Source organism: Ailuropoda melanoleuca, chromosome 4 (genome assembly GCF_002007445.2).
Source record: "Ailuropoda melanoleuca isolate Jingjing chromosome 4, ASM200744v2, whole genome shotgun sequence".
Taxonomy (NCBI): Eukaryota; Metazoa; Chordata; class Mammalia; order Carnivora; family Ursidae; genus Ailuropoda; species Ailuropoda melanoleuca.
Genome location: NC_048221.1, coordinates 16,129,403 through 16,154,437, shown reverse-complemented (window position 1 = coordinate 16,154,437; position 25,035 = coordinate 16,129,403). Strand labels below are relative to the sequence as shown.

At 37.7% G+C, this 25,035-nt stretch overlaps 1 protein-coding gene across 3 annotated transcripts in view; it reads left to right on the top strand.

The window, feature by feature from the left end:
- Nucleotides 1-25,035, top strand: part of SETD2 (SET domain containing 2, histone lysine methyltransferase) — a 91,837-nt gene that overhangs the window by 37,726 nt on the left and 29,076 nt on the right. For 2 of the 3 annotated variants that reach the window (XR_004624681.1, XM_002912844.4), the window contains exons 12-14: nt 15,498-15,546; nt 18,370-18,553; nt 23,852-24,521. Coding sequence is in view for 2 of the 3 variants with exons in the window: in XM_002912844.4 (XP_002912890.1) it covers nt 15,498-15,546; nt 18,370-18,553; nt 23,852-24,521 (903 nt within the window). In the remaining variant the exon portion in view is untranslated. Of the gene's footprint in view, nt 1-15,497; nt 15,547-18,369; nt 18,554-23,851; nt 24,522-25,035 lie in introns of those variants that run through there. The other variant, XM_019797966.2, reaches the window with a different exon arrangement.

Sequence of the window (25,035 nt, the reverse complement as noted above, 5' to 3'; positions counted from 1 at the left end):
CAACACCCTCTTCTGAATCATTTGAATTTCCCTGTGACTCTCACTGATCGTTCTTCTTCTGTCTATCCCTTAAAAGGTGGTATTTCTTGGAGCACCTGAGATTTCTTTTGTCCTACATGTTAAATAGGTCACATTGTCTCCTCTTTGCCATTTTCAGTTCTGTCATTTCTTGCTAGGATGGTTGCAAGAACCTCCTGTTTGTCCGTCTTGCTCCCATTCCATCCCCCTTCATGTTATCCTTTATTACACTATGATGTTATCTTTTTAAAAACACAGATGTGATCAATAGGAACCTCTAATAGCATCACAGAGAGTTCCATTAAAGAATAGAGCCTTTAGTATATTGCATGGGAGGTACTTCTACATTTATCTAACTTTCTTGCCCAGCAGTGTTTCTTACACATTCAGTGCATGAGTCACATCAGGCTGTTCATACGTACTCACCCTCCTATGTCCTTGTACATGCTGTTCTCTTTGCTTGGAATATCATCTTTTTTTCTTTCCTTTTTAAAATCGTCCTTTATCTGGAGTTACAAGTTGCGGTTTATCCTTTGTGATGCTTTGTCCTTTTCTGTATTTCTGTACTACTAAAATTAGTTGTTTAGGTGCTTATTTCCCCTCACTGGACCATGACATCTTCCAGGGCAGGGACCATTTCTTGATTTTTATACTAAGGGTTACTTTTATTATGGTATCTTTAAATAGTGGTTATAATAATACCTCTTAATAATAGTGAATGACTACTATGTGCCCCTACAATCAGTAGCCAGAGTGATCTTTTGGAACTGCAGATCTGTTCGTATCACTATCCTATTGAAAACTTTTAAATGGTTCCTCATTAACACTGTTCCAGTGAAATCCGTTTTTCTTACAAGGCTTGCATACAGTGGCATAGTCTAGTCCTTATTCATTTATGCCGTATCACCTCAAAGCCATTCTCGCCCACCAGTGGGTCTGTGCTACTAATGTTCATACACACACAAACACACATTCACTCGGTTGTGAAAACACTGTCTTTTGTTTAGATGTCTCTTCTCGTTAAAGTTTCATCCTTTCCCCAGGAAAGCCATTCTCATTCCTCTAAGAGTGTTCTGCCCTTTCTATATGCTCTCATAACATCCTTTCCAGCCATAGCACATAACATTTCATATTTGTACAGAGTGTGAGGTCAGAGAACACTTCTGTCTTGGTCACTCAAGTCTCCCCAGGGTACTATGAGAGCCTTGTATGTCCTTCGGCACTTCAGAGATCTTTGAATGAAGATGTGAAGAAGGTCCATCTTTTCCCGTGGTATCACACTGCTTATTGAATCTGTGGTGCATGTATTTTATTTGATGGATGATCAGAAAACATTTGAATGAGTGTCATATAATCTTTACAACCCTGTGAAGTAAGTGGTGGTGTTTTTATCCCCTGTAGATGAAAACAAACAGGCCCATGAGGTTGTGACTTAGCTTTTAAGTGACAGAACTGAAAATTGACTCAGGTCTTCTGATTTAAATCCCATATTCTTTCCATTCTTTTTTCTGTTTCAGTAAATAGTGATTTCTGTATCCTTGCTAGGCATTTCACATAATTATAGATTTTTGATGAATACTTCAGATGTTCTCTTACTCTGCTTCTGATTTAGAAACTGTAATAAGTCCAAATTCATTCTGAAATCATACAAACTACCATTTTAGTGTTTTGTTCAAGTATCTTTTTTTCCTTAATGCTGTGGAGATTTTCAACCTGTGATCTATGATTGAACTTCAGGGAATTTTCAGAAGCCCTGAAATCATACGCAAAACTGGGGTTTTGTGGAGCGAGAGTTCATGAATAAGAGCAGCTTTTCAAACAGGGATGTGTACATGTGTGAGTTAGGAAAGGAATGAACTGTGGTCCAAAAATTATTTTCTGGATGATTGGGACACCAGAGGGGTTGGGGGTTCCTACTCTTAACTGCAGTGCTGGGTTGACAACCTATTCTTTTAAATTTTTTTGGCGTTTTTAATTTAAACTCCAGTATTGTTAACATACAGTGTTATGTTAGTTTCATATGTAACATATGGTGATTCAACACTTCCATACTCAGGGCTCATCATGATAAATGTACTCCTTAATTCCCATGACCTTTTTCACCCATCCTCCTACCTACTTCCCTTCCGGTATCCATCAGTTTGTCCTCTATGGTTAAGAGTCTGTTTCTTGGTTTGTCTCTCTCTTTCCCTTTTTTAAATTTCTCCTTTGCTGATTTGTTTTGTTTCTTAAATTCCACATATGAGTGAAATCATACGGTATTTATCTTTCTCTGACTCACTTATTTCACTTGCATTATACGCTCTCGCTCCATCTATGTTGTTGCAAATGGCAAGATTTTTTTTTTTATGGCTGAATAATATTCTATTGTGTTTATATACCACATCTTCTTTATCCATCTATCTATTGATGGACAGTTGGGCTGCTTCCATAATTTGGCTATTATAAATAATGGTACAGTAAACATATTGGTGCATGTATCCCTTCAAACTAGTATTTTTGTATTCTTTGAGTAATATCCAATAGTGCAATTGCTGGATTGTAGGCTAGTTCCATTTTTAACTTTCTGAGGAACCTCCGTACTTTCTCCACAGTGGCTGCAACAGTTTGCATTCCTACCAGCAGTGCTGGAGGGTACTTATTTTCCCATATCCTCATAAACAGTCATTTCTTTTTTTTTTTAAGATTAAATTATTTATTAGCGTGAGTGGGAGGCAGAGGGAGAGGGAGAAGCAGATTCCTTGGGGAGCAGAGAGCTCCAAGTAGGGCTTGATCCCAGGACCATAAGATCATGACCCAAGCCGAAGGCAGACACCTAACCCACTGAACCACCCAGGTGCCCCACCAACTCATTTCTTGTGTTTTTGATATTAGCCATTCTTGTTTTTTTTTTTTTTTTTAAGATTTTTATTTATTTATTTGACAGCCAGCCAGCGAGAGAGGGAACACAAGCAGGGGGAGTGGGAGACGGAGAAGCAGGCTCCCAGGGGGAGCCTGATGGGGGCTCAATCCCAGAATGCCAGGATCACGCCCTGAGCCAAAGGCAGATGCTTAACGACTGAGCCACCCAGGTGCCCCTGTTATTAGCCATTCTGACAGGTGTGAGGTGATATCTCATTGTGGTTTTGATTTGCATTTCCCTGATGATGAGTGATATCTTTGGAGAAATGTCTGTTCATGTCTTCTGCCCGTTTTTAAACTTTTTTCTTTTTAAAGATTTTATTTATTTATTTGACAGAGAGGTAGAGCACAAGCAGACAGAGGGGCAGGCAGAGGGAGGGGGGGAGAAGCAGGCTCCCCGCTGAGCAGAGAGCCTGACATGGGGCTTGATCCCAGGACCCTGGGATCATGAACTGAGCCAAAGACAGTCACTTAACCAGCTGAGCCACTCAGGTGCCCCTGCCCATTTTTAAACTTGATTATTTGTTTTTGTAGTGTTAAGTTGTGTAAGTTCTTAATATATTTTGGATACTAATCCTTTAATGGATATATCATCTGTAGATATCTTCTTCCATTGTGTAGGTTGCGTTTTAGTTTTGTTGATTGTTTCCTTCACTGTGCAGAAGCTTTTTATTTTGATGAAGTCCCAATAGTTTATTTTTGCTTTGGTTTCCCTTGCCTCAGGAGACATATTTAGAAAAATGTTGCTATGGCTGGTGTCAGAGAAATTACTGCCTGTGTTCTCTTCTAGGCTTTTAATGGTTTAGGTCTCACAGTTAGGTCCTTAATCCATTTTGAATTTGTGTTTGTATATGGTGTAGCCAGTGGTCCAGTTTGAATATTCTGCATTTAGCTGTCCAGTTCTCTCAATACCATTTGTTGAAGAGGCTGTCTTTTTCCCATTGTATATTCTTTCCTCCTTTGTCAAAGATTAAATGACCATATAAACGTGGGTTTATTTCTGGGATTTCTGTTCTATTTCATTGATCTCTGTGCCAGTACCATACTGTTTTGATTACTACAGCCTTGTAATGTAACTTGAAATCTGGAATTGTGATACCTCCAGCTTTTTTTTTTTTTCCCCAAGATTGTTTTGGCTATTCAGGGTCTTCTCTGGTTCCATACAAATTTTAGGATTGTTTGTTCTAGTTCTGTGAAAAATGTTGGTAGCATTTTGATAAGGATTGCATCAAATCAATAGATTTCTTTTGGTAGTGTGGATATTTGTTCTTCCAGTCCATGAGAATGAAATACCTACTTGTTTGTGTTGTCTTCAATATCTTTCATTGATGTTTTATAGTTTTCAGAGTACAGGTCTTTTACCTCCTTGGTTATTAATTTTATTCCAGGGTATTTATTATCTTTGGTGCAATTATAAATGGAATTGCTTTCTTAATTTCTCTTTCTGTTGCTTCATTATTGGCATATAAAAATGCCATGGGTTTCTGTATGTTGATTTTGTATCCTGCAACCTTACTGAAATCATTTATCATTCTAGTAGTTTTTTGGTGGAGTCTTCAAGGTTTTCTATATATAGTACCATGTCATCTATAAATAGTGAAAGTTTTATATCTTCCTTACCAATTTGGATGCATTTCGTTCTTTACTCTTGTCTGGTTGTTGTGGCTAGGACTTCAGTACCATGTTAAATAATGACCACCTACTCTTAACTGCAGCATTGGATTGACCAGTGCAACATACAACTTCAGTGTAATCACTTGGAGGGCTGTGATGATTTTTAATTAGAAAAACTATATAAGAGGTAGTTAAATTTGAAAGTTGTTAAGGAGAAATCTTAGATTTGGAATACTTTGCATAGAAAACAAAACTCTGAAGTTGAGAAACATTTAATCATCATGACCTTGATTATTCTTCAGTAATATTTATCGGCATGAAAACACTTATTTTTCTACACACATATTTACTATTGGGCTAGAGAGGCCTTGAAAGCAGGGACTTGTGTCCACTGTTGTGCTTTAGTACTTAGCTTAAACCCAGCACATTTAGGTGTGTGTTGAATAAACGTGAGCATTGTTAAGATAGATTCTTTGAATTAGAGCTAAGCTGGGTAAGGCTGGAGAAGAAGGAGGGGCCGGGGGGACAAGTTTAAAGTGAACAGCAGTGACCTGGAAGGGCTTTCAAGGTATGGCGCTTGCTGAAGAGCATTTAGAAGTTGTTTTGAGAGTCTCCAGTTCCTTAGGCCTCTCTGCCTGAGACCTCACAACCCTCAGGCGGTGCTCTTTACCATGAATACAGCCATAATGCCCAAAAAGTCTTTTGGTACTTTGTTGAGGGCTTCTGAGGCATATTATCTTTTTCTCTTCTTTTCATTTTAATTTTTAAATAGGCCATTCCTGTACATGATACAGGGTTCAGAAGGCATACAATGAAATGTTTTGCTCCTACCCCTGCCCCCTGTCTTGTTCCCTGAAGGCAGCCAGCACAACCAATTTCTTGTGTATCCTTCCAGAGATCATTTGTGCATACTGTGTGCATGTATTTGGTCTTTTTTAATAAAGCTGGCAGCACTGTTTAGCTCCTTGTTTTTTGTTTAATACATTATGAAGCTTGTTTTATACCAAGTTTTAAAGAATTTAGTTTTCATAGCTCTGTATGGTGTTTTATTTTAAAGATATGCCATAATCAGTATCCTGTTAACCATATTAACCAGTCCTCTATTTTGGCCATTGTGATTGATTCCTTTCTTTAGCTTAGCATGGAACTAAGTCATTTCAAACACATTCATATATACTTGTTTGGAATATACATGTTGGATAAATTACTGAAAGTAGTATATATGAGTCCTGGTCTGTGTTATCTGTAATTTTAATAGGTCTTGCCACATTGATCTTTATAGTTATACCAATTTAATTCTCATCAGCAATATATATGCATAAGGGTGCCTATTTCACTACACCCTGGCCAACACAAGTATTATCTAACTTTATCTTGGTTGGACTGATAGGCAAAAATAGAATATTATTGTAGTTTTAATTTGCATGTCTCTTATGTATGAAGTATTGAGTATCTTTACATTTGTATTTCCTATTTTAAGAACTGTGACCATATGTTTTGCCCATTTGTCCGAGTGGCTGAAAACTGAAATTCAATCTTATTACCTTCCATTTCATGGGAGCCCAGTTGTCTGAAGTTAGAAGAGTATCTTCAGGGGTTTAAAAGAATAAATAAAATTATTCTCTGCTTTTTCTTCACTCTCCCTTCCTCTGCCCCTCTTATGTGTGTGATTTTATGAAATCTCCAGACATTTATGCTCTCCTCTAAATTTTCTTTGTAGTCAGATCTCAAAACCTCTGTGACCTAATGGAGATCCCTCTACTCCCACCATTTGTAATACAGTTTGTGAGGTAAAACCACTGACTCTTAGGCTGTGCAAGGACATGATGATAGGAGTTAACAATTCTTCCTTCTGTTAAAGGAAGTTAAATCTTGGTTATAGAACCATTACCACTGAAGGTGTTTCACAGAATTTGTGCTGATTTTCCTAGGGAAAGGAGCTAGGGTACACAGCAGTATTTGTCCAGTAATTTTTTTCTTTGAATGGGCCTTGGGGTGGTGTAGGGACCATAGACTTTGAGGCTATATGTTGTATGTTCATCTTTTGATTTTGTTGTTAATTGAGAAAATGGATTTTTAATCTTTATTTTCAGTTTATTCATTTATTTGAGAGAGTTTGCACAATGTAGGGGGAGGTTAGAGGGAGAGAGAATCCCAAGCAGACTGCTCACTGAGCACGGAGCCTGACGCAGGGCACTATCCCACAGCTCCAAGATCTTGACCTGAGCCAAAACCAAGAGTCAGGTGCTCAACTGACTGAGCCACCCAGCCCTGATTTTTAATCTTTAGTATACAGAATTGTGAATCAGGTTTCATGACATGGTCATATCTTACCCAAAGCTGTTGTATGTTTTTCTAAGTTCTTACCTCTTTTTCTAAATTTTCAGCATTCAGGAAATCCAGATAAATATTTGGTATGTTTGCTTTTGACACTACAACTTCACAAAGACCTAAAAATCCTGGGATGTGGTGGGGTTTTTTGAAATCACTTTCAAACATTCAGTTACCTTGGAAAAGCTTCTCTCTCACATGTAATTAAGTAAGTCCACATTCATATGTACATACACACAGATACACAAATAAATGGTGTTCCCAGTATCTTAATCTTCAGTTTCAAGATTGCTTAGAGAAACAGGCATTATGACAAAAAACATTAATTGATGAGCTGAACACTAAAAAATTGTCATCTAAACATCCCATCTCTGTTAACATTAGCATCTGTCTTTCTAAAGGGTTTTGTCTTTCTTAGCTAAAGTCTCACTGTTTTAAAAATTGGGCAATGCAATACAAATACAATGTAGACCTGTTACAAAATAAAAATGCATTGATTTCATAAAGTCAGTGAAAATGATATTAAAGAAGTTGGAAAGAAAATATACAAGGATATGAGTATACTAGAAGCATTTCCAGAAAGAGTAGTGAAAAGATTATGAGAGACTTGGGGAATAGTGTTGCATCATGTTATCAGTCCATTATTTGGAAAAAGTACACCAAAAAACATCAATGGTGGTCTTAACTTCTTAGGGAAGAATTCGTAACTTTTTTTCTAACTTACCGAGTTGAGGATTACAAAGAAATTTTAGTGAGTTGGTGAATTTGCACAATCTGTGAACAAGGATAAATGGAATCCTATAATAACGGCCTTTTGTATTTGGTTTTTACTTACCATAATGTTTTCAGGATTCATCCATATTGTAGCATTTACCATACTTAATTCCATTTTATAGCTGAGTAATATTCTCTTCTGTGGATTTTTTTGTTATCCATTTATCAGCTGATGGACTTTCTGACTCTAAGGAATACAGTTACTATGAATATTTATGTACAAACTTGTGTGTGAATACTGGTTTTCATTTCTCTTGGGTATATATCTAGGAGTGGAGTTTTTGAGTCGTGGTAACTCCATATTTAACTTTTGAGGAACTGCCAGACACTTTTCCATGATAGCTGTACCATTTTGCATTCCTACGGGTAGTGTATAAGGTTTTCAATTTCTCTGTGTTCTCGCTATTTCACCTAGCATAATATCCTCAAGGTTCATCCACGTTGTCATAAATAGTGAGATTTCTTTTTTTCTCATGACTGAATAGTATTGCATCATGTAATTGTACACTGCATATTCTCCATTCATCTGTTGACGGACACTCAGGTTGTTTCCATATCTTGGCTAGTGTGAGTGATGCTGCCATGAAGATGGGAATGCAGCTCTCTTGGAGATCCTGTTTTCATTCTCTGTGTGCTCGGCAGTGGGATGGCTGGCGAGTATTTACTAAAAAATAGAAAACATACTGCATAAATTAATACTAATAAAGACCTTCAACCTTTAAATTGTATTTTCTTTCAAGTCAGCTTGTTTTTCTTTATGTACTTTCTCTCTTAGCAATTTCCTAAGTACCATAATCAATATAAGTTATCGTCTTTTAAGATTTTCCCAAAATGTGGATCTCTTTCCTTAGCCGGTTTCCTAAATTTCAGATCTGTATTTTCAGCTTTCTGTTGACTCTTCCACTTGCCTTTCAGATGCAAGTTCATAATCTTCTCTTACAAACTGGTTCATCATTCTCTGATGTACATTTTTATTAATAGCATCATTTTCTTAGTAACCCATATTCAAAACATCCATCTCTCTCTCTCTCTCTCTCTCTTTTTTTTTTTAATTAAAAAATTGCTTGGGGGGGCGCCTGGGTGGCACAGCGGTTGAGCGTCTGCCTTCGGCTCAGGGCGTGATCCCAGCATTGTGGGATCGAGCCCCACATCAGGCTCCTCCGCTGTGAGACTGCTTCTTCCTCTCCCACTCTCCCTGCTTGTGTTCCCTCTCTCGCTGGCTGTCTCTGTCGAATAAATAAATAAAATCTTTAAAAAAAATAAAAAATAAAAAATAAATAAAATAAAAAATTGCTTGGGGTGCCTGGGTGGCTCATTCAGTTGGGCATCAGACTCTTGATTTCGGCTTGGGTCATGGTCTTGGGGTGGGGTGGTGGGATCGAGCCCCCATGTTGGGCTTCTAGCTTAGTGCAGAGTCTACTTGTCCCTCTCCCTCGTCCTCTGCCCTTCCTCTTCCCCCCTCACCCTGCTCAGGTGTGTAAGCCTGTCTGCACACATGCTCTCTCAAATCTTTTTAAAAAATTGCTATTGCTAATTGTAGCAGTCACTCTAAAAATGCAGTTTCTAGATAATTAAGATTTTCTGTTAGGGATAGTATTGTTGGAAGATAGTTTTTTTTTCAAAATTATGACAGATTTGAATGACATCTTTAGATCTTTTGCAGGTGTTATTTTAAGCAGCCACCACTTCCTAGTTATTTGCGGAAAAAGTAGAGCTTGGGTAACTGATCTATATTATTGAATGCCCAGTTGTTGAATTTATATGCAAATATGTATATGTCTGTGTCATGTTCCAAATGCTAAGTAATTGATTTACATTAACTTGCCAGTGTTTTTCCATTGCTCTCTCAGGAATAGTTTTGTTTTTGTTTTTGTTTTTAAGTATCTAGTATGGTACTATTTATACTGTAGATCATTTATGAAATGCATGACACAGAATTTGAGGAGCTTGAATTTTAGATCCTCCACAGTCTTGGTTTTCAACATTCTCTTCTGGTAGATAAAATCTTGAGACCCTATAGATCTGAAAAATGCCTTTATTTTATTCTTGCTTGTTTGGCAGATCATATAATTATCATTTGGGAATAAATTTTTCTTTAAAATGTTCAAGACATCGTATCATTTTTCTAGCTTACAGTGTTGCTGTCTATTGAAGTCTGATGCCTTTTTGATTCCTTTGTAGGTGCTCTGACTCCATCTGGTGACTCATGTCTTTAAGTTCTAAAAAATTTTCTTTTTTTCTTTTTTATACTTCCCTCAGTTTTCTCTCTCCTTGCTTTCTGGTGTACCTGCTATTAGATGTAAGTCATCTAGCACTTACCCTCTGATTTTATTTTTTGATCTTCCATTTTCTTTCTTGACTTTTTGTTCTGCTTTCTGGGTGACATTCAGCTCTTTTTCCTATCATAGTTCTTATTTGTTCTTATTTTTGCTCTCTCTCTTCTCTTTTTTTTTTTTTTTTAAAGATTTCATTTATTCACCTGACAGAGGGAGAGAGACAGAGAGGGAACACAAGCAGGGGGAGTGGGAGAGGGAGAAGCAGGCTCCTCGCCAAGCAGGGAGCCCAGTGTGGGGCCCGATCCCAGGACCCTAGGAGACCATGACCTGAGCTGAAGGCAGATGCCCAATGACTGAGCCACCCAGGCGCCCCTTTGCTATCTTTTTTTTAAAGAGCATCTAATTTCATGGATACAGGTTTTTTTTGTTTGTTTGTGAATCCTCAAATGAAAGAACATGAAAGAGAATGCATGGAATAGAAGAAATTTAAGTATACACATACATTCAATACTCATTTCTTAGAAAGAAAAGATAATACAGATGGGTTTATACCTTTTTTGTTCTTTCACTGTCATTTTATAGGACTTCAGGATGGAGTTGGAATAAACACGTGTGCAGTCTACCATGTTTTTATCTTCACCCTCTTTCTTCTGTGTTCAACTCCTAGTCATCCTTCAATATAATTCAAATGTTTATTTCCTTCAGGATGCTTTTTCTAGTCTTTTCTCCTAAGGCCAGTTTTAGTATAAGATATTGTATGTTTACTTTCTCTTTTCCTTGAGTGCTCAGGAGGTGGTAGTAGTGGTTAAAAGTGTATGCTTTGGACCGAGACAAATCTAGGCTTAGATCCTGGGTTCGATATATAACTCACTGCAGCACCATATGACCCTAGCATAGTTATTTGACCTCTCTGAGCCTGTTTGCTATGTATTGTAGATACAGCGAAGGTACTTCTCATGGCAGTGTAAGAGTATATGAGAGTGCAGTTAAAGGACATGGCACACAGTAAGAATCGTCAGCCACAGTTGTTAGCCTGTAAACTTCATGGTGGCTGCTACTACGTATCTCCAGTGTCCTTTAAAAATAGGAGACCCTTAAAAAAATAAAAATAAAAAAAATAAAAAATAATAAAAATAGGAGACCCTTGATGTGTGCTTCTAACACCTAGTTTCTACCTAAATACTTGTTCTATAGATGAGCATACCATATTTCCACAAATAGCCATTAGAGAACTCATGCTGTCTTTGTGTCTACAAATTAAAAAGTCCACACATATTTACGTACTTTCATAAAGGGCTGTTGGATGCATTGCTTGTGCATGAGCTTATCGGTGATTGATTGTTTATCAAACAATTTCTGAAGATTGAACCTTTGAAGAGGAATGATTAATTGACCAAGGGTGGGGTGTTCTAAGCATTGATAAGAGTTCAAAATGTTGCAGAGGCACACTTATTAATCTGACCCTGGAAATACAACCCCACAAACACGTTTGTGGTTATATGTGAGGCCTGTAAACAGCGTTCTTACCAGGGATAAAAGAGAACGAAGGTATAGATTTAGTGATTTTTAAAAAATGAGCTGTGTAATATTTTGAAGTTATTTAGCACTGTGTGGTAATGTCTGCAAATTATGAGTAGAATTTCGCTTATTGGTCTGTTCAACAGGTAGTTGAGTGTTGCCTATGTGGCAGGCATCTTCTTGGTGCTAGAGATATAGCAAAGAGTAAGACAGTCTTGGCCCTTAAGAATTGTAGCTTTGAGGGACACCTGGGTGGCTAAGTCAGTTGAGTGTCTGCCTTCAGCTCGGGTCATGATCCCAGAGTGCTGGGATCGAGTCCCACATAGGGCTCCTTGCTCGGCAGGGAGCCTGCTTCTCCCCCTTCCTCTGCCAGCCACTCCCCTTGTTCTTGGTTGCGCGTGCGCTCTCTCTGACAAAATCTTATTTAAAAATCACTTTAAAAATAAGAATTATAGCTTTGAGTGCATGTGAGTGTGTGTTAGGAGCAGCACCTAGACACCAAAGAAGTAAAGGTGATAGGTAAAGAATATTAGGTGGAGTGAGAAACCAGATTCTTTTAGGCCCCTCTGAGGGCAGGGATAGTCCCCAAACCCAGGCCTCCTGACTCACAAATGAGTGTGGTTTCTCAACATGCCAGTCTCTTGAGTAGAATTTTTAACAGAGGAAAGTGATTTCACATGGAGGGTTAATGTGAATGAAGCCAGCTCAGATAAACATTTTTCTGGAATGGCCTGCAGGTGTGTGACATTATTCCAGCGTTCCATATCATGTAAGCTAACCTTATTGCTATTTATCCACAAGATAGAATGATTTTAAGAAATATTATAGTAATCTTCACATGACTACTTCCTTCCCAGGTTGCATTATTGTGAGACCTTGGAAAAATTCAGGGCCTCCAAGTAGATAATCTGAGTTTCTAGTTAAATTTTATACACAGCTTTAACTATATGAAGAGGAGGATCGAGTTCGTAGCTCCTAAGTGCTTGGGTGCATGTCGATGGAGCTTGTTCCCCATAGTATTAGGCACAGAGTAAAAGTCAGTAGCTCTTGGTCACAAGTCAGTAATAATTATCCATTTTGTGAACATTGGGATACATTTTCTACTTAGCATTTGCTCTAAGCTTTTTGTTTGTTTTTGGGGGGGGTGGGGGAAGGAGTAGAGGGAGAGAGAATCTCAGGCAGACTCCATGATCCCACAACCCTGAGATCATGACCTGAGCCGAAATCAAAAGTTGGATACTTAACTGACTGAGCCACCCAGTAGCCCCCAGTTGCTCTAAGCTTTTGATGGAGTTAAGAATATATATATATATATTTTTAAAGATTTTATTTATTTATTCGACAGAGATAGAGACAGCCAGCAAGAGAGGGAACACAAGCAGGGGGAGTGGGAGAGGAAGAAGCAGGCTCGTAGCAGAGGAACCTGATGTGGGGCTCGATCCCACAACGCCAGGATCACACCCTGAGCCAAAGGCAGACGCTTAACCACTGTGCCACCCATGCGCCCCCAAGAATATATTTTTGAGAAACATTTCCTCTGGTATGGTCATTGCCACCATAGAATGGGTCCCAACTTGAGGTCTGTGTGATAAATTACTATAAATGCTTGTAATGAACACTCGTAATGCCCAAGACCTTAGGCAAAAGAAACTGAGCAGGTAAAAATTGTGTAATCCTTAGTTAACACAGACATGCATTATCTGTATGTTCTAAGCACCCTTTATGAATGAACATGTTACCTTTTGGGAGTGCCTAGATTTACAGAGTACCAAATGCAGCAGTCATTTTCAAGCCTTTAAAAATTTATAGAATACTTGTTTTTTTCTTACAGTGTGGGTAGGTGCTGATAAGTGGCATTCTTACTTTTCCCCCAAGTTTGGTAACCCCCTGGGGGGTGGACAGAGGAGTCAGAGCTAAGAGTGTCAACTTTGTCTTTACTATATTTATCCCTGATCCACTATTACCCACAGGTAGACACTGACAGCTAGACAACTCCAGACATTCCTCCGAGGAGCCACCCCTAGGTGGCTTTGAGCTGAGGACAGGCATACACAGTTTGTTCTCTCAGATTCTCCCTTGTGAGGAGGAATGAGTGAAGGCTGCTAAGAGAAGCTAGTAGTTCAGCGGTTCTCAAACTACATGTAGGCATCAGAATCATGTGGAGAGCTTCAAAAAAAAAAAAAATACAGATGCCTGGGACTCATGCCCAGAATTTTAGATTTTATTTGTCTGGCACAGTATTTCTATGAAAGTTTCCTGGAGTGGTCTAATTGTGCAGCCAGAGTGGAGAATCACAGCTCTAGTGGAAGTCCTACATAGGAAAGAGGGGTTGGGGGAATAGAGGATGCCACTTACATTTATGCTTAAGTTCCTAAAGTGGTATTCCTTCCCAGATAATGCTGACTGTTACCGTATCCTGTATCATCTAGTACAGAAGATAAAATTGCTGTGGAGTCATGCTGTCTGATAGCATAGTAACCTTGGTCAGGTTGCTAGGTTTTTTAAGTAGGTTTTCTCATTTGTAAAATGGAGATGATAGTACTTACCTCATAGAGGTGTTTTGAAGCTCAAAAAAAGTAATGCATTTGAAATGCTTAATATGATAACCTGGCACACAGGATAAGTACACATCTAATCATGACAATCATCATCTTTACTAGGTAATTTATCAGCATGCGTGGAGTATTGAAGGTTTTTTTCTTTCTTTTTTTTTTTTTTTTAAAGGTTTTATTTATTTATTTGACAGAGATAGAGACAGCCAGCGAGAGAGGGAACACAAGCAGGGGGAGTGGGAGAGGAAGAAGCAGGCTCATAGTGGAGGAGCCTGATGCGCTGGGATCACGCCCTGAGCCGAAGGCAGACGCTTAACCGCTGTGCCACCCAGGCGCCCCTGAAGGTTTTTTTCTAAAAAGTCTACATTCATATAGACTGCCCAGGATCTGTGTGGTCCATATTTATTATCTTTAATTGTAACTGAATATTAAATTTTGACCCTGCCTCAGTTGTATGGCATGTGGATTATTTCTTACTTTCCACAAATATGCTAGAACCAATAATCATGTGGAAAGAGGAGTTCTTTGATTTTCTTGGAGTGCAATTGCTAAAAAAAAAAAAATGGAATTACCAAATCATATAGGTATGGTCAATATTAAGAGATTACTCGAAAGGGAGAGTATCATGTGATATACCATTGAGAATGTGTGGATTTGCCATTCGCCCACTTAAACCAAGGTGACTGGATAAGGAAATGTTGAGCTACTTGATGACTAGAACAGCAAGGGGTTGTCAGGGGACATAACATGTTCTAAGCCTTAGATTCCTACATCAAGAAAAGGTATTCAGGGCTTAAAAACATAGTTTACATTTGTCAAGAACAGTTTTGGTACACTATTAGATGCTGTTTCAAGAGCACCAATGATCTAATGCTTATCTTTTTTAAAATAACAGTATGAAAGGAAATATTACATTTGGCCGTTAGTCACGTTGGTTTTGCATTTATAGAAAAATCTGAACAACAGGCATTGTCTTTACACATACGGTTTTATACAGTTTTTCTGAGGTGTTTTTATGTTGCTAAGTAATTACTAACCCTTCTTCCCTTAAGTAAGGATGGCAAGTGAGCGGTTAGAATTGTTCTTATGAATACTCTCAGTAAAGAAACTATAGATGACTTCATTATATATGCAGAAAGCATATGGAAATGAAGATTATCAGAAAGTATGTTCCTGCCAGAAATATAACGTCCCAGTTACTTAGTCTGCTACTTGGCTAATGAGATCATACAGTCCTCTTGGTAGATGTTTAAAAAACAAAATGAAACATACATATACATAATAAATGTGTGTGTGCATGTGTATATGTGTAGCTTATATGCTACAAATTTTTACTTGTTTTTAAGGGACCAGCATCTATTTTTACTTAAAGCTAGATGTAAGTCAAATTTTGGAGAATAATTAAATACTAGCCTGTTCCTGTTTCTTTGTCGCCATGTGAATTCGGTCAGCTTCAACACAATCACCACTTCCACTCCATACTAATAACCCTTCTCTTGGTTTATTTTTGCAGGAGGTATATCGAATTCCAAAGAAAAGTCAAACTGAAAAGGAGAACACAAGTAGGTATTCAGAGGTACTCTGTGTATATGGCTTTACAAATACTCTTTTGGAAATATGCAGAGGTAAATGATAAGAACTTTAGCTATTTTGTTTTTGAAACCGGACAGTATATCATTAGGTAAATGAAATATTTGGTATAGACGTTTGGAAACTTGCCTTGTTATTCTTAATGAATTTTTGCCAAAGGGGATGTCCCTTTTCACTGCCTGTGTTGTTGCTTTCCTTGAAGTCTTGGCTTTTAGTAGCTTTCTTCCATGTATTTGTTCCTCTAGAGCAGGCATTGTTAAACCTGTATTTCTAAATGTTTGTGTAAGTCTTTACCTATAGATGTTTATATGCAAAATCCTTTATTTACATTAATTTTTCTGGGGAAAATTCAGAACTTTCATCAGATTCTCAGGAAGTCAGTGATCCCTTACAAGGTTAAGAATCATTATTACGGGGTGCCTGACAGGCTAGGTCGGTAGAACAGATGACTCTTGATTTCAGGGTTGTAGGTTCGAGCCCCACATTGGGTGTAGAGATTACTTAAAAATCTTGGGGGGGAAAAAGGAAAAAGAATCATTATTACAGAAAAGATAACAGGTAGGCTATGGTAGTCTGGTTTCTAGGTTTTACCACTTGGTTATTTTCCAATATGCTTCTTTAAAGATGAAAGCAGTAGATCAAATACCGTGGCTATTGTCGGTCTCTTGAGCCCTCCAGTATTGACCCAACATAAATAGAGGGAAGGAGCCAGTATGACCATATTTTTGGGTTTTTTCCTTTTTGTTTTGTTTTGTTTTTGGTCTTTTTCTTTTTTTTTGGCATGAAGAGCTTTTTATAATCTTAAATCTTATTGGTTAAATAATCTTATAGGTTAAAGCTGTGTGAGGTGTACCTTGCATCGTTGTTGGGGTTTTATTTTTGTTTCGGATATTTTTAACTCTATTGTCTTAGTTTCTTCATAGCCAAACATCTTATTTATGGCTACAGAGAATTTCTCCCATAAGAAAAAGGCAGGGTTGAGGAGTGCTGGTTGGCAAAACCAGTGGCACTGTAAACTTGGCCATCAGAGCCTAGCTTCCTTGGGTTCAGTGAGTTGAAATCATTAGCAAGATGGGCAAAACTTAAATATCTGTGAGGGTTCCCCCCCAATATTTTGCAAATATCTAGTCTGGTCTGCCCTCTGAGAGATGCCTTCTGAAAATTGTCTATAATGGATGACTATAGTCTTTTCAGGAAGCCGCCTTTTGTGTGCCCGCTTTAGTCTCTCCTGCACATACGCGCCCCCCTCCCCATCAGTCTCAGGCTTTTTATAAGAAATACTTATAATTAAAGCCTGGCTTCTATGTTACCCCTCAATGTCAAGCAATTAAAGAGCTCAGAAGTTTTAAAATTCCTAAGCACTGTTAAATATTTTGGGAAATATGTAGTCTAGCTTTACTGTCATTTTATAATAGGAAAATAGCCAGAGTAAATGGAACGACTTCTCTACCTCACATATTCTAAGATGCAGAGTCAGAATATGAACTGTTAGTATGATTCCTTTTCTTACTTTACCAGCATATAGTGAAGAAATAGCTACATTTTAAGGAAGTTAATACCAGCACAAAGAACCTTGTTTTAAGAAGGAAATAGAGTAGTCATGGGCGGACCCAGATAAAACTAGATAGTAGTACTTCACAAAAGGGTGTTGTGCTCTGATACCCTGTGAGCTGGAACAGTTGTTTTAATTGTATAGCATTTTCTACTAGTGTGTGGTAGAGATGAGTTCTGTTCTCACTGACAAATGCTCATACATGGCCATTGATTAACCGTTTTTGCAAATAAATGGAGTTTTGGGCCCACCAACAGGAGAACTACAAGAATGGCATATGTAAACCTAACCCTGACTCTAGGGAAGAAAACAAGTAATAGGATGTTTTTCTGAGGTGAGAAAAAGAAAAATTGTTCATGTTTATTGTGAATCTGCTTTGTGCTATGAGAGATATTTTATAAGAAATTCTCTTAAGAAGAAGAGAGCTATCTGATTAATCAGAGTAGCAGTGTTAACAAAGCAGCAGCATGTAGTACCAATTAGTTTATATTAAAATATTCAATTGTGGGATCTAGATTTCTTAGGGGGATGAGAAAGTAGGAGGTGTGGTCAGTGAAAAGTAATACCTAGCACAGCTTTTGGGAGCAGTGACAGTGGAATTGAGTGAGGACCATTCTAGGTAGAGAAGCTGAGTAGAAAAGGTTAGTAGCATTATCTTTCAGTAGGAAAATGGCATTCTTTCTTTGAAGATGTAGCTCTCTGGCTTTGATGACTTGCTGAGTTATCACCTATCGTCATCCTGTGTTTGTAATGTTTGGTTTTTTTTTTTGAAATGGTAGTTGTTAAAAAAAATTGTCTAATCCCCCCCCTTTTTTTTTATTGAAGAGACTTTTCCCCTTTGAGGTTTTTATGCTTAGCATGCCAGACTGCTCTTCTATAAACTGTAAATGTGCAGAGTTACAGGGCCAGTAGAAGGCTTTTACATTTTGAACTGCAAGCAGACTGCTTTGTTAAAGGTAATGGGAACATTTTGCATGCGTGTGTTCCACAGAACTTGTTAGAAACGTTGAAGGCTTGGACTGAGAGTTTGGGGAAGGTGGAAAAGAGAATTCATGGCAGAGACTTTCAGGAAGTAGATTGTGTGCACACACAACACCTTGTGTCTCATCCAAATTCCAGATGGGCCTGTGAGGGAGGAGTCCATAGACCCATTTGTTGGATAGAAATTGTATTATACAGTTGACATGCTATCATGATGGAGAAGAGTCTGCCAAGTAAATTTTTAAAAACCCTTTTCCCTTAGTAACTGAACGAGGAAGGGATGCTGTTGGCTTCAGAGATCAAACAGCTGCCCCAAAGACTCCTAACAGGTCAAGAGAGAGAGACCCAGACAAGCAAACTCAAAATAAAGAGAAAAGGAAACGAAGGGGCTCTCTCTCACCACCTTCTTCTGCCTATGAGCGGGGAACAAAAAGGCCAGATGACAGGTAAGTGGCCTGTGTGAGTTACTCTCTTTTCTGAGCCAGTCAAAAAGTTCCCAAGTCAATACTTCTGATTTTGGGCACCAAGTTTGGAGTAAATATATTCTCTTGATGAGTGAGTATAAAACTTAACTGATAAATATTGAGGTAGAGTCTTTTTTGACAGTGAAGACTAGGTTTCTACTTGATAACATTTAAATGCTATTTGAGAAGCCAAAGATTTGTTCTTTAAAGGGGAGTGGAGATTGGTGGGAGATAACTCTTCAAAGATAATGGTAACTTCGAAAGCCAGAACTTTGTTTTCTAGTGAATCTCGTGCCATAGCAGTCAAAATGCTGATTGATCCCTATGTCAGAGGCTGTCTTTGTCATGCTTGTAGAAAAACAAGCCACATGATGACCCACTGGGTACTAGAAAACATTTATTCCAGAGAAGTTTTTTTAAAATTACATTTATTTTGGGGGGTGCCTGGGTGGCTCAGTTGGTTAAGCATCTGCTTTCAGCTCAGGTCATGGTTCCAGGGTCCTGGGATCGAGTCCCTAAACCTAACCCTAACCCTACTCAGCAGGGAGTCTGCTTCTCCCTCTCCCTCTGCCCCTCCCCCCCGCTCACGTGCTCCCCCCTCAAACAAATAAATCTTTTAAAAATAAAAATTATTTTTTGATTACATTCATATAATGCAATTGCCAAAATTTTTAATTTGGGATTGTCAGGGTTTGAAATAGTATATTCATCATGATTTTAATTTGCATTACCCTAATTGTTAAGTAGTTTGACCATCTTGTCATATATTTATTGGCCATTCCTGTTTGCTCTTCTGTGAAGTGTCTTTTTATAGGTGCTGTTAATTTAGTATTTATCTTTTGGAGTTTAGGATTTATTTTTTAGGGATTCTTTATTTCCTAAATATAATTCTGCTTGGGTAATAATTTTTGCAAGTATTTTTTTCCCAGTTTGTGGCTTGTGTTTTAACTCTCGTGTCTTTTGATATATAGAATTTATTAATTATGGTGTAGTTGAATATATCACATGTATGTTTCCTTCATGGTTAGTGCTGTGTTTTAAGAAATTCTTCCCTATCATTGAGGTGATGATACTTCTTTTTTCTTTTCTTTTCTTTTCTTTTCTTTTCTTTTCTTTTCTTTTCTTTTCTTTTCTTTTCTTGTGCTTAATTTATTGGGAATTAATTTTTGTATATGTTGTGAGGTAGGGATATGGTTTCATTTTTTTCTAAGTGGATACCCAATTGTCTCTGTCCATTTACTTGAAAGCCCATCCTTTCTCCTTGATTGCAACACTGTCTCTTTCTGATAAGTTTTTTATGTGGGAGGATCTGTGGGCAAACCCCTATTTGATCTCCTGGGATGTCATTTCTTTTCTGAGACTTGTTCTCCTTAAGATCTGCTTTTCAGATTTCTCCTACTCCCTCTACCCCTTCCCCACCTACTCCTACTCCCTCTACCCCCTCCCCACCTACCCCTACTGCCCCTCCCACCAAGATGATTCTGAGGAGACTTGACATCTTTACAGTTTTGAGTATTCCTGTTCCTATATTCAAACTGAGTATTCGGATATGCTCTGTTCTAGTTAGGTCTTCTTTAATATTTTAAATATTTTTTCATTGATCTCCTTGTTTATAGTTTCCTCCAGAAACTTAGGTATCTTGGTATATTCATTTCTGAGGACCTTAATTTTTTGTTATATTTTCAGCTTGTTGCTGGTGTGTAGTATGCAGTTGACTTTTGTATATCGATCTTGTGTTTGATGACCATATAGAACTCTCACTGATATTTCAAAAGTATAGGGGGTTTTGCCCCCCCCTTTTTGGTCTTTGTCAATAGTCCCCATCGTGTAAATTTTTGTTTTTCCTTTCTAGTCCTTTTGCCTTGCTCTTGCTATTTTGCTAGCAGTACCTCCAGTATAAATCACAGAATAACAGTATTTTTTTTATTTTGGTAATCGGTTTCTAGTTATGTTTTATTTTCTTCCACTTTTTTGGGGTTATTGTATATACTTTTTCAATTTTTAATTGGAATAATTGGGATTTTTAGCTCATTAAATTTCAGCATTTTTCTCTTCAAAGTAAAGTGTTTAAGAATTTAAATTTCTCCATAAGTACTATTTGAACTACTCTTTTGATAGTGCAGTTTTATCATAATCTAGTTCTAGATACTGTTATGGTTTGCAGTATTTAAATTTTTGTTAAATTTCAAATTTAATTGCCATTAATCGGTTTGTATTATACCAGTTCTTAGAATTTTATTGAGACTTGCTTCAGAGTCTGTTTCATTTGATGGTAATAGAAGTATGCTATCTTCCTGTTGGTAGGATGTAACCAATATGTATTTTTTCCTTCCTTTTACTTTCAGCTTTTCTGTGTCTGATAGATAAATAGCTTTATGGCTGATTTTTTTTTTAATTCTTTGTGGCATTTCTTTAGCCTGTTGTTTCACTTAAGTAAAATCTAAAGCAAATCAATGTCCTGAACAATATTAGTACTTTAGGGTACTCTGATCATTCAGCCTTCCCAATTTATATGCTGTTATTGTCCAGTATTATAATTTCTTGTTGCTCCTTCTTCCCGTCAGTTATTGTCAGTTTTTTGTATGTACACAAACTGACTTACTAATTTTTTTACATTTATCAGCTTCTTTGTTCTCCTCTCTTTCTCCTCAGACCTTCCTTTAAAAGATTATATTAGTGACTTTTTGTTCATCTTATCTTTTCAGTTTTTGTCTAAAATATCTTCTGTTTGCATTGCTCACCCTCAGTTTTAAAAATCAGCTTTATTTAATGAGTAGATATAAATTATTTACAGAAATATTCAATGTGTTTTGTCTTACACTTACTTGTCTTACTTAAATGCCTGCAGTTAAGTAACCACCCACAATCATCATATAGACATTTCTGTCATCTTAGAGAATTCTCTTGAGCTCTTTGTAGGTGGTCCCCTTCTTCTACCCCTAGTTCCTGGCCGCCAGCCAGTGCTCTGCTCTCTGACCCTCTGGTTTTGTCTTTTCCAGACTCTCGTGTATATATGGCATCATACTCTAGATAGCATTTGATGTGTCTTCCACTTAGCGGATTGCATTTAAGATCCATTCATGTTATTATCTGTCTCAGTAGTTCCTTTTTATTAATGAGTAGTAGTCCATTGGGTAGGTATACCAGACTTTGTTTATAAATCATTAGTTGATAGGCATTTGGATTGTTTCCAGATGGCTGTTGTGAATATGACAAGTGTAAGACTTGTATATGTATGAGTCTTTATGTGAACATGGACTCTCATTTTTAAAAGGAAGTTTTACTGAGTTAAAAGTTTTTCTCAATGCTTTGAAGCTGTTATTCTTTAGTCTTCTGGCTTCCCTTATTTCTCTTGTGAAACTTCTTGGTCTAATTGTTCTTTAACTAATCTGGCTTTTCTGTTGGTCTGCTTTTAAGATGCTCTCTTTGTATTTGGTGTTCTGCAGTATCACTACCCTATGTTTATATGAGGATTTCTTTTTCTTTTCTCTGGTTGAAATTCATTGAGCTTTTTGAATTTGAGGATCGTTTTCTATGTTACTAATTCTCTTCAGATCTGAACTCTTGCTTAACCATACTGTGGATCTTAGGGACATTGAATTGAAGGTTGGATTATTTCTTGGTTCATGACACTTACCATTTCGGTGCATCAGCTTCTCCATATATTGTAATGCTTTTGTGCTGTCGTCTTAACCATCATATAAATCTAGCTAAGCCCTTTCTTTCTATACTATCCCCTGCCTTTACTACTTGAGATGACGTCATCTTGCATCCTGTGTTCATTATGCCCTGGCTTTCCTTTTTTAAAATACCATTTTATGTCCTTTAATATATATTTTAAAATAATATATTAGTTTTTAACTTTATGAAAAGTCTGCTCTTCTGCATTTAATTTGAGGGTACTTTGTTTTCACTTGTTATTATATTACTAAGATTTATCCACAATTTTCTGTGTCAGTTTATTCACTTTCATTGCTGTGTGTAACATTTTGTTGTAATGCTTTTTCTGTTATGTGTAGTGCTGTTATCTAATTTTGATGTACATGATGTACGTGTGCAACAGGGTCTCTTGGGTATGTGAGTAGAATTGTTGAATTGTCAGGTATGTGCATGCTCTATTTTATGTGATAATTGAGTTTTAATTTCTACTCTTTTTCCTCTCTAGATGCTTCGTGGGGTTCTTTTTCAAATTGACCTGATAGTTTTTTATGGTCCGATTCCTTAGTAATATTTTTCATAGCCTCTTATTTCATTAAACATATTAAATGTCTCTTACATTTAATGTATTGCATAATTCCAGTACCAGTAGCTTTTGTGGGTTTCTGCCTCTCATTTGTTTATATAGATATATGTATAATTTTATTTTCTAATGAACTCATCATGTTCTTCAGAATTTGATCTGTGGGAATTCACTGAAGCCTGGATTTAAGGTGCTTTCTTCTGTAGACTATTTGCATTTGTTTCTGGCAGGCAACTAAGGATACTACCATCCCATTAACATTTTAAAGGAAATTTTCAGCTTAGAGTTTTTTAGACAGTATGTTTTTTGCTGTTTGGCTAAATGTCCGTGAAGCTGTTCTTAGGTATTTCTTTGCAATGAAACCTCTTGAAATTAGTTGTCGTTTTTAAGCTTTTGCCAAGAATATTTTCTCAAAAGTTTGATTCACTCCATAGAACTTCACAACAGACTCTTTTAAGCCGTCAGTTCTCTTCCTGTGAATGTTAAGAGCTGATGGTTTCCAGGAGGCCTTGTCAAAGCCATCACAGGGCATTAGGCTTAGCAGTAAAATATTGTATTTGGTGTTGCACAGAGAAGAGAAGGTGAATATAACTCCCCATACTTTTATGTGTGCATTCTCATCCTTCACTTAACTGCTCTTTGTTGAATTTGTCATAAATATATGTGGTCAGACAAACATCAAATTCTGTAGCTTTTATTTGTGGATTTTGTTTTAATTTCAGAATTTGTAGACCTAGAACTGTATAGAAGACTATACAACTATAAAGAAGAACCTGTTTAGAATATTATATGTATCTTTAATTTGAAGTTCTAGAATCTGAGAATAAAGATAAAGTTATTATTTTCATCTAAATGTTTTCTTGGGATTCTCTTCTATCTACAGGATTCCTTAAGTAATTTTGACTGATTTTTAACCAATGCCAAATTGGAGTTGGTATGATTAGTGGTTTAGTTATTGAGTGACATAACCTTTATTAATGCTTTGATTGTGTCCTTGATTTGGAAAAACGTTTGTGATGCTCTTACTATTTTCTTTCTAGATATGATACACCAACTTCTAAAAAGAAAGTACGAATTAAAGACCGCAATAAACTTTCTACAGAGGAGCGTCGGAAGTTGTTTGAGCAAGAGGTGGCTCAGCGGGAGGCTCAGAAACAACAGCAGCAGTTGCAGACCCTGGGAATGACATCTCCACTGCCCTATGACTCTCTTGGTTACAGTGCCCCTCATCACCCCTTCGCTGGCTACCCACCAGGTTATCCCATGCAGGCCTATGTGGATCCCAGCAACCCTAATGCTGGAAAGGTGCTCCTTCCCACGCCCAACATGGACCCCGTGTGTTCTCCTGCTCCTTACGATCATTCTCAGCCCTTGGTGGGACATTCTACAGAACCCCTTGCTGCCCCTCCACCTGTGCCAGTGGTGCCCCACGTGGCAGCCCCTGTGGAAGTTTCCAGTTCACAGTATGTGGCCCAAAGTGATGGTGTGGTACACCAAGACTCCAGCGTCACTGTCTTGCCAGTGCCAGCCCCAGGCCCAGTCCAAGGACAGAATTATGGTGTTTGGGATTCAAACCAACAGTCAGTCAGTGTCCAGCAGCAGTATTCTCCTGCACAGTCTCAAGCAACCATATATTATCAAGGACAGACTTGTCCAACTGTCTATGGTGTGACATCACCCTATTCACAGACAACTCCACCAATTGTACAGGTAACTAATTTTGAAACCTCTCTTGTCTGTCTTGGTCTGTTTATGGAATGTTAAATCTGATGTGAAGGGGAAGTCCTGCCACTGATTACTTTCACATATCAATCGTGTATGTATTATCTGTCCACTGTTGTGTAACAAATTACACCAGAATTTAGCAGCTTAAGACAACTAGTAATTACTGTCTCACAGTTATTGTGGGTCAGGAATTCAGAAGTCATTTGTTGGAATGGATGGTTCGGGCTCAGAGTCTTTCATGAAATTACGGTCTGGCTGTTAACCAGGGCTGTAGTCATCTGAAGGTTAGGCAGAGGATGGAAGATTCACTTTCAAGCTCACTCACATGGTTGTTAACTCCATTTTCTGTCTTCACATGGACCTCTCAGTAGGGCTTCTTATAGTGTTCCAGCTGACTTCTCCCAAAGGAAGTGATCAGAGAGAGGCTTTTGGATACTCCTCTCCTTTTTGCTTATAGGCAGTGAATAATACACAGTTTTATTTTTTTATATCCCTACAT